This window comes from Nanorana parkeri, unplaced genomic scaffold (assembly GCF_000935625.1).
Source record: "Nanorana parkeri isolate BGI_ZX_2015 unplaced genomic scaffold, ASM93562v1 scaffold2017, whole genome shotgun sequence".
NCBI classification, from domain to species: domain Eukaryota; kingdom Metazoa; phylum Chordata; class Amphibia; order Anura; family Dicroglossidae; genus Nanorana; species Nanorana parkeri.
In genome coordinates, this window is record NW_017308285.1 from 51944 (window position 1) to 63602 (window position 11659).

At 44.5% G+C, this 11659-nt stretch overlaps 1 protein-coding gene across 1 annotated transcript in view; it reads right to left on the bottom strand.

Moving 5' to 3' along the window:
- SPATS1 (spermatogenesis associated serine rich 1) overlaps positions 1-11659 on the bottom strand; it is a 42783-nt gene that overhangs the window by 478 nt on the left and 30646 nt on the right. The window contains exons 5-6 of the mRNA XM_018572391.1: positions 7355-7472; positions 2512-2574 (exon numbers count right to left, since the gene is read on the bottom strand). Coding sequence (XP_018427893.1) covers positions 2512-2574; positions 7355-7472 — 181 coding nt within the window. The remainder of the gene's footprint in view (positions 1-2511; positions 2575-7354; positions 7473-11659) is intronic.

The following is an 11659-nucleotide window of genomic DNA, read 5'->3' on the forward strand; positions in this document are numbered from 1 at the left end:
CTTCCTTCTGGAGGGGGGCTACTTTTGTTCCCATGGTCCTTGTGTGTGTTGTAAAGTAGTCCCCGCTACAATCTCAATACAAATTAGAAAACTAAACATGAGATTGTAGTCCATCACGGGAGCGAGCTTGGAGCGGTGACTACTTTACAACACACACAGGGACCATGGGGAACGAAAGTAATCACCCTACAGAAGGAAGGACAGTGTCAGCACCAGCTCAGAGATGGTTTGAGGCTCTACAGCCGAGTGATACACAAATAAGATACATTGCTGTTAGTAGTTAAGGTACTTGAATGTATTATTAAGACTTAACTTCAAAGTGACCCTGTCAGGATCTTATACTTAGCTCTCCAGCATCCTGTGGCTCCATCCTCTGACCTCATCCAAGAATCGAAGGATAAAACCAGAGCATGCATTGGGGGACACTGGATCCACTCTTCCCCAGGTGTTGATGGAGGCTACACCACTGGAACCTAGAGGTTGTAGGAGACACTGACCAACTAAGGGTTGAATAAAAGCACTTATTCTGTTGCGAGAACCTTCAGTTAGGAGTTTTATTTAGCCTGACAGGATCACTTTAACTGGATTAGACCTGTTAGACTGAGACTGGAGAATATTAAAAAGAAAATCAATAGGTACCAGGAAGAGAAACCTTGCTACAGTGTCAATAAAATGTAATAATATAGTGTCACCTACAAGCAACCAAGCAGCTTTTTCATTGAGAACAGAAGTGTAATTGACCCATACTAATAGCTCTACCACCAGGACCTACCAAAGTTCCACCCCAATGTATCCAATATACGGATGGGTCATACATGCACATGAAGAACTCTTCCATCCTATATGTTGATTTTATTATGGAGATTTTACTAAATGTTTAGCAGCAGTCACTCACCAGTTATTATAAACATAATAAAATATAGCTTACTATATTTTATAGTGTACATGTTCTATAATAGTCAAGTCAGAGCAAACATTATGATGATTATAAATACTATAAATGTTTTACTTATGACAAAAATGAAACAATTATGATTTCCACTCTTAGGCCTTTTTCACATGGGTGGCAGACTGTACCGCACCTCTGAAAAGTATCTCGCAGTGGATGGCTTTTCTGGAGGTGGCTAAATAATTGGTTTGCAGGCATTCAATAGGTAATACTGCTGCCTCATAAATGCCTTTTTTTTTCCATCTCAAGGGGGAATTTATATTGGAAAAACCACAATTCAACTGCATGGCAAGTATTTGGAATGCAGTTGCGCAACACTCCCATTGACTTTAATGAGCAAGTTTGACAGGCGGTGGCACCTAATAAACTCAGCATGCCGTTTTAAATGTGCTGCAATGGAAAGTGAAACATCGTGGCTGCGGCAATGTTTACAGTCCAATGCAGCCACATTGTCAAGGAGTAGATGGACGATTAGTTTATGTTAGTTTACTAATTAGTATTGAGATTGTAGTCTATCACGGGAACGAGTTTGGAGCGAGACTACTATACAACACACACAGGGACCATGGGGAACAAAAGTAGCCCCCTTCCAGAAGGAAGGACAGTGTCAGCACCAATTCAGAGATGATTTGAGGATCTACAGCCGAGTGATACACAAATAAGAGACATTGTTGTTAATAGTTAAAGGAGAACGATGGGGTCAGTGTTTTTCCCCATAGTTCTCCTTAGGGTAACGGGAGGACACAAACTAGCGTCCTCCTGTTACCTTAAGCTCAGTATACAGCTCGCGGTATACTGAGACGCCGCAGCCGGAGCGGATCCCGACATGGACGGCGGGATCTGCCCAGCTGTGTGAGTGACAGCTGGCTCTGCCTATCTAGAGGCAGAGCCGGCTGTACCCGCCCCCTCCCCCGTCCTTTCCGCCAGTCAGAGCTGGCAGATCGGAGCGGGGAGAGGGGAATCCAGCACCTACCCCTGTCATGGCAGAGAGCCGTGACAGGATCGAGAGGTGAGCCAACTCGGTATGCATTCGCTCACCTCCCGATCTACTGAGCCGACCTGTGACAGTCTCATTGTCACAGGTCGGCTAGAACTATGAGGTGAGTGGAAATCACTCATCTCATAGTTCTCCTTTAAGGTACTTGAATGCATTTTAATGTTTTACCTCCTGAGTTTAGAGTCACTTTAATTTAATACAGCTGGATCACAGCTCATGCATAGGAATGAATTGTACCTCTGCAAGTTTGCAAACTAAGAAGAGGAGCCATACTGGGGCTATTACACTGGAATGGCTGTACAGTGTCTGACAGCGCCACACTTTGAAGGATAGGGAGCAAGGTAAGTATTTAGTACAGCAGGCTGCACATAGGAAAGGGACGGGCAATAAGTATAGGAGATATTTACTAGAAATTCACTTTAAGTGCATAGCATGCTGTTGCATAATTTGCTATCATTTGTCATTTGTCAGTCCTCTAAATTATCAGGGATTTTTGGGTGAGAAATATGAATGCCATAGTGTGCTTTCCACTATTACCTGGCCAATAAGTGGTCACCATACTTACCATGGCATCTTGGGCAATCTCTGAAGAGGAATAAATGTATCAGCCTTAACTTTATATGATTCCCTGTAAAGCAAATCAAATGTGTTAGTAACATAAATAAAAGAAAACAATAATGTTCTAAATCATTTAATTTTTGTTTTTTTTTAATGTTTGTTTGTTTTTTACTTTGCATATAACATTCCTTTTTTATAAACATTTAATATTTGGCAGGCTTCCCATAACATTAGGGATCAGTTAAAGAGGTGGCATGACAGACAGCATGAGGGATAATTACTACTAAATGGATGCTGACACTGCAACTTTCCTCATTATAATGCAGAAAGTCCACCATCTCAATCCCTCCCATTCAGGGATCAGACCCTCCCTTTCAGGCATCAGTATAGAAAGAACATGCTGGAACAAACTGCTATTTCTTTAGAACAGAAACAGGTAGGAAACTGCAAAGACGTTTGTTAAAACCCAATCCAATGTACATTGATCACCCAGAGAGGATTGATTTTTTTCTCAACATAAATGGAGTTGCACTTTAAAGAAGAAATAAGTTATTTAAAAAGTTAACCCTTGCAGTGGGACTACCCCGTACTACAAAGGTTAACTGCTCGTTTTTTCTCTAGGGGCCAGAATAAAGAAGATATACTCACCTGATGCTTGGCCCTTCTGCTGTGACAACTTACCTTTATCCCCCTCCAGTCCGGTTGTGGAATTTCCCTTTGCGTCCTTACATCTAATACAGGTGTGTATACTGCTTTAGACGGGATGACTTCAGCAGGGCTTAGACCTCCATAAAGAGGAACTTCAGGAATCTAACAAGTTAAACTCCCCACTGCAAGGGTTAAGAACTCATTTTGGTCTAGAGGGCGCAAATAAAAAAATATATACTCACCTAATCCTTTATGGCTGCTAGACCAGTGACCTCAGCCTCTTCTGCCACGAACTCTGGCAGTCTAAATCCCACTGACACCATCACACCTAATGCATCCATCCATCTAGCTTGTTGTACAATATATTTAAAGATGAACTCCAGGCACATATAAAATACACATATTAATGCAGTTCTGTATTAAAAATAAATTTTAATCCGCGGTGCGTGTGCAAAAGCTAAACACCATAGTGAACAAAAAAAGTGCACTAGGGTGTGTCAAGTGATCCATCTACCGAAGAGATAACGCCCTATCCCTGACCCCCAATCGTGCAAGGCTCCTGACAGGGGCAGAGCACTCATGTCCACCTAGCTGAAGCCAGGCTGACCCATTCCTCTAGGTCAGCCGAAGCCAACCTCTGAGTTCTAGGTTGAGGGTTCCCCGGATGGGAGACCCTCGGTTTAAGGGAGGAAAGAACCTAATGGCCACACATCCACCCCCTAGACTTCCTGGCAGGACCAAAGATCCACACCCTCCATCCTCCCGAGTGAAGGAAACGCACATATAAAAAGTGAAGTGTACAGACAAAAGTGAGAAAAATAAATAAGGGCCAGCGTGCAAGACAATGGCTAAGCCTTGTAGAACGGTTTAAACATTTAGCCAGAAGACCTAGCCCAAGAGGCGAAGTGGAGAAAAATCATCTGGTGTCATGACCTGAGTGCCTTTCAGACAGTGGGGTCCCAAACCCATAGTGTTACTAGAGCCACTCCTGGGGGGCGCTTGACACCGCCAGCTCTCTGCCATCCCAGCCTATGGTAATCAGGAGGCACTGTGACCCTCCAAATCCCCGACCAAAGGAAGTACTCCCGACTCGCACTCTTACGTGAGTGGACGCTCAATTCCATTTCCTTAAGCCCGGTTTGGGACCCCTATCAACTCAGGCAGAATAGTCTGCAGCCAGCCGTTCCAGCAGATCAAAATCAGGTCTCCTGTCGTGCTAGACAGGGCTGTGCTGTGTGGCAGAGAGTGGATGGACAAATACAAATCATGTGGCAGCAGCCAAAGCCTGTATCCCAATGCTATGGCGCCGGCCCACTCCTCCAACAGTCCGCATGTGGTTTGAGAAAATTAATGACATCTACCGCATGGAGGATCTTACAGCGTCCATGCGCAACACCGAGGATTGCCTCTGCTCAACGTGGGGAGCATGGCTTCACTTCAGGTACTCAGACATGTACAAACAGGCATTACCCGATCAGGAAGCGGATCGGGAAGTCTAGGCCCTAGGAGGGAGTAGACCACCACCACCTTGCTTTCTAACTGCAGTTATATCTTTTTCCAATCTCCTTTTGATGTCCTTTCTTTACCTGATGGGAATGCGGTAGAACACCCCCACATACGAATACTTAATAAGATTGTGCGACCACATACAAATCCACTGGAATGCACAATTTCACTATGGGGTGTGTAGGCCTGAGATGCTTTTCCCCACCCCGATAGTGACTAAAAATGTATTACACTTTCCGTGGAGAGGTCAACAGGAGGTGGGGGACACGAAATGGCGCAAGGGAAATGTAGGGTGTGAGGACCCTTTGCAACAATGGGAAATGCTTTATTGTACCAAATGATGCCAAAAGCATATAGTAATATGTTTCACTTTCACTAAATGTTTGCAATCCCTCCTTGTTTGGGATGCGCATACGATGTGTTATGATTACAATTGACACTGGTGTTGGGCAGATGCCCTGTATTACTGTGTACAACGCTGTTGACAAATAAAGAATTTGAAAAAAAAAAAAATCATGTGGCAGGTAAATCAGCTCTCTTATTTGTATTTCTTGTCTATTTAGTAATTTGCCTGGAGTTCAGCTTTAATTCACTTGCATATATTTTAACCGATATTGCAAACACTAAAGAGCAGTATTCCTGTTAGAGAAACGCCATACGTTCATTATTTTCTGCCATAAATCACGTTGCGCACAGCAATTACCTGGTCATGTGGACATCTGCCCCAAAAAATTTAGACATAGTAAACTTCTGCACTGTTAGCATTTTGTTAATAATGATGCAGCTTTGCTGAACCCTCAGCCTGGCCAAGAAGTTCCTGAGACACAAATATAGTGCTGAGATCAGTGAATTTCCTCCTGTTTACTTTGTGTGAGACTTCAGGAACAGCTGCATGTTCCATAATGCCATCAGGAAGCTACTTAATAGTTTTATATCTCTTTCTCTAGAAAGAAAAGCAGCTCCAGGCAAAAGAGTTTTCACGCACTTATAAAAGCTACTGTCCAACTGGAGCCTCCAATAGAAGACGTTTGCTCTACAAGTGCCGCCAAGCTCTATATAAGCTGAACCATACACCTCAGCTCAGGTATTAAACCTTAAACATGCATTCAAGTTAGGCATGCACCAAAATTTTGGTCATGAAAAATGGTACTATGGACAAAATGCAGATAGCACCATAACGGGCAAAAATTCAGTGCATCCCTAGCTTCTCTCCTAGCGGCGGGCGCCCATCTGTTTCCGCTCTGATTCCCACTGCTCTCCCCCGCCTGGGTCAGCAGAGGCAGCAGGGATCCAAGGAGACATAAAGGATCCAGCTACTGGCACCCAGCAGGGTGGAGAGAAGCTTCAAGAGGCCGAGCAGGGCGGTGCGAGGCAGCTCAGAGGATGCTGAACGGGGCGGTGTGGGGAGGAGATGGCTGTCAGCTGTCACAGGAGTCCCTGCACCGCCCCGATTGGCCACCTGTGACAGGCAGAGGAATCAGAATGGAGAGAGAGTTACAAGTACTCATTGATCAGAACTGAGGACATACAGGGTTATTCACTAAAGGGTGAAGAGTTTGGAGAAGGAAGGAGAAGTGAACAATCTAGTACAACATAGCTGATTTGGAAAAATTCTCCAATTCAGCTCACTTCCCAGTTCAGCTATGTTGTCCTAGATTGTTCCCTTCTCCAAATGCTTCACCCTTTTGTGAATAACCCTGATAGTATTCTTACTGTGTGCCCAGTTATGAATGAACAGGAAGTGCTCTACATCATTTCCTGTTCATTCATGGTTGTGGACATAGTAACTCACACTATTTCCACACTTTATGAATGTACAAGAGCACTCAGTCAAGAGGATTCCTGTTCATTCATAACAGGGGCTGCAGAATAAGAGATTGAGGACTCTGTGTCCTCAATCTCTTCTTCTATTTTATAGGAAAATATCAGTGGTCTGTTTAGAGCCCCTAACAGTAAAGTAAAAAATTAAATAAATAATAATAATAAAAATTATCAAAAATAGTGTAAAAGATTTTTTTTTAAAATAGTTATGAGTCATTTCGGTGCATTCCTAATTCAAGTACCTTAACTATTAACAACAATGTATCTTATTTGTGTATCACTCGGCTATAGATCCTCAAATCATCTCTGAATTGGTGCTGACAGTGTCCTTCCTTCTGGAGGGGGGCTACTTTTGTTCCCCATGGTCCCTGTGTGTGTTGTAAAGTAGTCACCGCTTCAAGCTCGCGCTTGTGATGGACTACAATCTCAATACATATAAGTAAACTGAATGTGAGATTGTAGTTCATCCTGGGAGTGAGCTTGGAGCAGTGGCTACTTTACAACACACACAGGGACCATGGGGAGCAAGAGTAGCCCCCCCCCCTCCAGAAGGAAGGACAGTGTCAGCACCAATTCAGAGAGGATTAGAGGATCTACAGCCGAGTGATACACAAATAAGTTACATTGTTGTTAATAGTTAAGGTACTTGAATGTATTTTTAGGGTTTAACTCCTGAGTTTAGTGTCACTAAATTCCCCTATTCATGTTAAATTGCACGAATGGAGGGATCCGTCCTGCCAGCTGGCTGCCTGTGGCTATGGACCTATGGACATTTTTGATAATAAGTTTACAGGAGTGGGATACAATCGATGGATTCACAGGAAATTTATCTCAGGGCACAAAAGATCTGCCAATAAAGATACTCTCATACACACCTAAAATTAACCACCGGCACGGTCGCTCCAAATTTGTGGAAGTCAAGACTGTACTCCACTGTGTAGAAAGGTTTATCACCTGGCTGGGCCTCAGGGATTCCATTTCTGAGGTCATAGACTTGAAAAACAAACAGAAAAGGAAGACAGGCTTAAAAATGTGCATTACTGTTTAAAGCAGACATCCATCAAAAACTATGGCCATTTAACCTTTTCGCTGCCAGCGCATTTTTGGCGCACACTTTATAATCCACATTTTAAGTCTGAAAATTAATAAACACCACCCTCAGAATGTATTTCTTAAATCAAAGACCCCGTAGAATAAAATGGCGGCAGGTGCAAATTTTTACGCCGCTGATATTAGCGCAACTCTTTAGCAAACCTAAAAGCAAAATTTCAGCAAAAAATTACAAAAAGTTAATTTTAATTCCCCAAAACAAAATATAATACCCAATGTTGCTGTAAAATATAAAAGCTGAGGTTACAGGATAAAATAACAAAAACAGCTTTTGCTTCAATCTGAAGATTTCCCTGCAGTATTGTTTGCCTCTAGATGTCCTCGGTCTGATGGCCAGCATAATTTAACTCATTTCCCCCAAGCTCACTGGATCTGCCCCTAGCATGTGACTGGACAGTAAAGGAGATGCTACTCAGTGATGAGCTCATCTCTCTGTCACTCTGCTCTCCCCACCGATTGGCATGCTTCTTGTCAGTACATGAACTGATTGGCTCCTTGTGCTGTGCTGCTTCTTCCCTGCACACTACAACTTTACCACCAGGTCTTCACCCCCTGAGACACCGGGGGGAGGTTGGTGGGGTGGGTGCCAGTGGTGCACACTAATGGGGGATGCGTCCTGCTCAGCTCCTGGCAACCAGTGACATCACTGGTTGCCAGGAGCTGAGCAGGATGCCAGCCAGAGCATCTCAGGTTGCCCCGCCCATAGCAACCTGGGCAATTCTGGCTGGAAAGGGGGTGGCAGGCATATGGCTATGTTGCCCTGCCTGCCGACCCCCCAATGAGACCTAAGAAGATGCCACCTGAGGTGACAGCCTCAGGCTTACTCATTATAGAGATGGCCCTGGTTAGAATGTACTGATCACAGGTCAGAAGAGACCATGGAAAGGCATCCTCTTCCCTGCAGCAGACAGATGGCATCATCTCAGTCTAGTCAAACTCACTGGATGGGAGTTCGAAGACAGGTTTTAATAATTAAAGGTGGATTTTCTTTTTGAGAAATTATACTGCTGTTGTAAACTGTGACAGGTAATGCAGAAGCTCCAAGAGATCCCCACCGATCCAATTCCCAGACCAGACTAACACGACATGCACACCCCAGGTGCAGGCTAGAGAGTGCATTCTCACCTACAATAGCTTCTATTTCCAAAGCAGCCACACTCCACAGGTTGCCTTGCATTAAAACAGTCTTTATTGAAATCAATCAGCAAATATACACCATCGTAGCAATGCCCATGGGCAAAACTTTAACGCGTTTCACCACTCAGGCTTAAAGGAGGTCTATGAGGTGAGGGATTTCCACTCATCCTCATAGTTAGAGCCGACCTGTGACAAAGAAACCATTACAGGTCGGCGCTATTGATTGGGAAGTGAGCAGAAACATGCACCGATCTGCTCACTTCTTGATTGTCTCCCTGCAGAGAGCAGTGACTGTCAGTCACCGCTGCCCGCAGGGATTCCCCCCTCCCCTCTCCGATTCTCCAGCAGTGAGTGGAGGAACAGACGGGGGAGGGGGCGGGCACAGTTGGCTCTGCCTCTAGATAGGCAGAGCCAGCTGTCACTCACGCAGTTGGGTAATGTCGGGATCCGTCCCGGCTGCGGCGCTTACAGTATATCGTGGGCAATAGCTTTGGGTCACAGAAGGACGCTAGTATATGTCCTCTCGTGACCCTAAAGAGAACTATGGGGAAAAACACTTACCCCATAGTTCTCTTTTAATCATGTAGATATCTGCATGAATAAGCCCGAGTGGTGAAACGCGTTAACATTTTGCCCATGGGGATTGCTACAATGGAGTTTATTTGCTGATTGATTTCAAATAAAGACTGTTTTTATGCAAAATGACCCGTGGAGAGCGGCTGCTTTTGAAATTAAAGGTCATGCAGAAGGTTACTGAAACTAGCTAACATAAGGGATACCGGCAGAACTAAAGCCTGGAGCATTATATCCTCTTGCGTAGAGGGTTTTCCTCCTTTATGGCCGAACTCGCTATCTAAAGTTGACATGACTTAGTGCATGTGGAATGTATCACTGCAGCTCCACTGTACCAGTGTAATTTATAGATGGGCTGTGATGTTCTCTTTTGCTTTCACAGAGCGTCCCTCTATATGAATAATTAATCCGTACACACAGGCTGCGGCTATCCGTCTTCTGGGGGGACTCGCCATTAGGCTTCCTTGTAAGAAACAAGCACACCGGGTCAAGACATTTCATCGCCTGGGGAGGTTGAAGAATACTGCTGCCTACACAAAATGATGGTGACAATAATAACGCCGGGTGAAAGATAATCAGTGGAGCTGAAAATCATTCTATTAGAAGCCGGGCAGAGAACTGCTTTAAGTATGAAAACACGAGACGTTGTCACTTTTATCCTTCATTTCTCCACCAAACGTTACCTACGTAACCTGATCCAATGTCAGGAAAACAGCAGCAGCCCTGTGAAAATGTATTGAAAGTTCCAATAGTTATCACAACGAAAGCAAAAAAAGTAACCACTTTCCCCGCCTTTGTTCAGTATTCAGCGCTGTGATATATTGACTGACATTTATTCATCCAGGCACAATGACAAGTCCTCTCTAAGACCCCTAATATCCCCTAGGGGCCCCAAAGAAGCCAATGAAGCAAAGTCCCGCTACACCAACTTCTTCTCATGCTACAGCAGCCAGAGAAATGACAGCTAAATACGGAAGTAATGTAATACACATAATTTGTGGACTCAGAGATCTTATTGCAGAGAGCCCCTGGCCCGCAGAGGGGCAACAGAGCCCAGCGTAGCCAGTAACAGCGGTGGTGGTGGGGGCAGCACTGAAGGGGGGGCGAGGGGGCCCAAACACTGTTGGGCACACACAAGCAATGAGACCATTGTAGAGCCATCCAACACGTGTATGTAACAGCTGTTACCTGCTGTTTACACTTGGCAGGGTGTTCTGCTCGTGTGCGCGCCAGGGGGCACGCGCGAGCGAGCAGAAAAAGAAAAAAAAACCATATATACATGTGTGTATATCAGTGTACATCTGCTGTCCCCCCAAAATAACTCAACACACAGCCATTAATGTCTAAACCGCTGGCAACAAAAGTGAGAACAAAGATGCAAAGATGAGTGGACCAAAATTCCTGCACAACGCTGTAACAGACTCATTGCAAGTTACCGCAAACGCTTGATTGCAGTTCTTGCTGCTAAGGGTGGCCCAACCAGTTATTAGGTTTAGGGGGAAACACTTTTTCAAACAGGGCCATGTGGGTTTGGATTTGGTTTTCCCTTAATTATAAAAACCTTCCTTTAAAAACTGCATGTTGTGTTTACTTGTGTTATCTTGACTAATGTTTAAATTTGTTTGATGATCTGAAACATTAAAGTGTGACATACGTGCAAAACAATGAAAAATCAGGAAGGGGGCCAACACTTTTTCACACAACTGTACATAAAAAAGCTAAGCATGCAAATGTTCCAAAAGTTAAAAAAAACGAAACCCTAGCTACAAATTAATTCAAAATTCAAGCGTGGTACGGTGATAGGTTGCCCCCCTGTGCAATAAGTCCATCCGTGAAATTTCCTTGCTACTAAATATTCCGCGGTCACCTGTTAGTGGTATTATAACAAAGTGGAAGCAACTGGGAACAACACAACTCAGCCACAAAGTGGTAGGCCACGTAAAATGACAGAGCGGGGTCAGCACATGCTGAAGCGCACAGTGCATAGAAGTCGCCAACTGTCTGCAGAGTCAATAGCTACAGACCCCCAAACTTCGTATGGCCTTCAGATTGGCACAACAACAGTGCATAGAGAGCTTCATGGAAGGGTTTTCCATGGCCGAGCAGCTGCATACAATCCCTACATCACCAAGTGCAATGCAAAGCGTTTAATGCCGTGGTGTAAAGCACGCCGCCACTGGACTCTAGAAAAGTGGAGGTGTGTTCTCTGGAGTGACTAATCACGCTTCTCTGTCTGGCAATCCGATGGACGTGTCTGGGTTTGGCGGTTGCCAGGAGAATGGTACTTGCCTGACTGCATTGTGCCAAGTGTAAAGTTTGGTGGAGGGGGGATTATGGTGGGGGGTTGTTTTTCAGGGGTT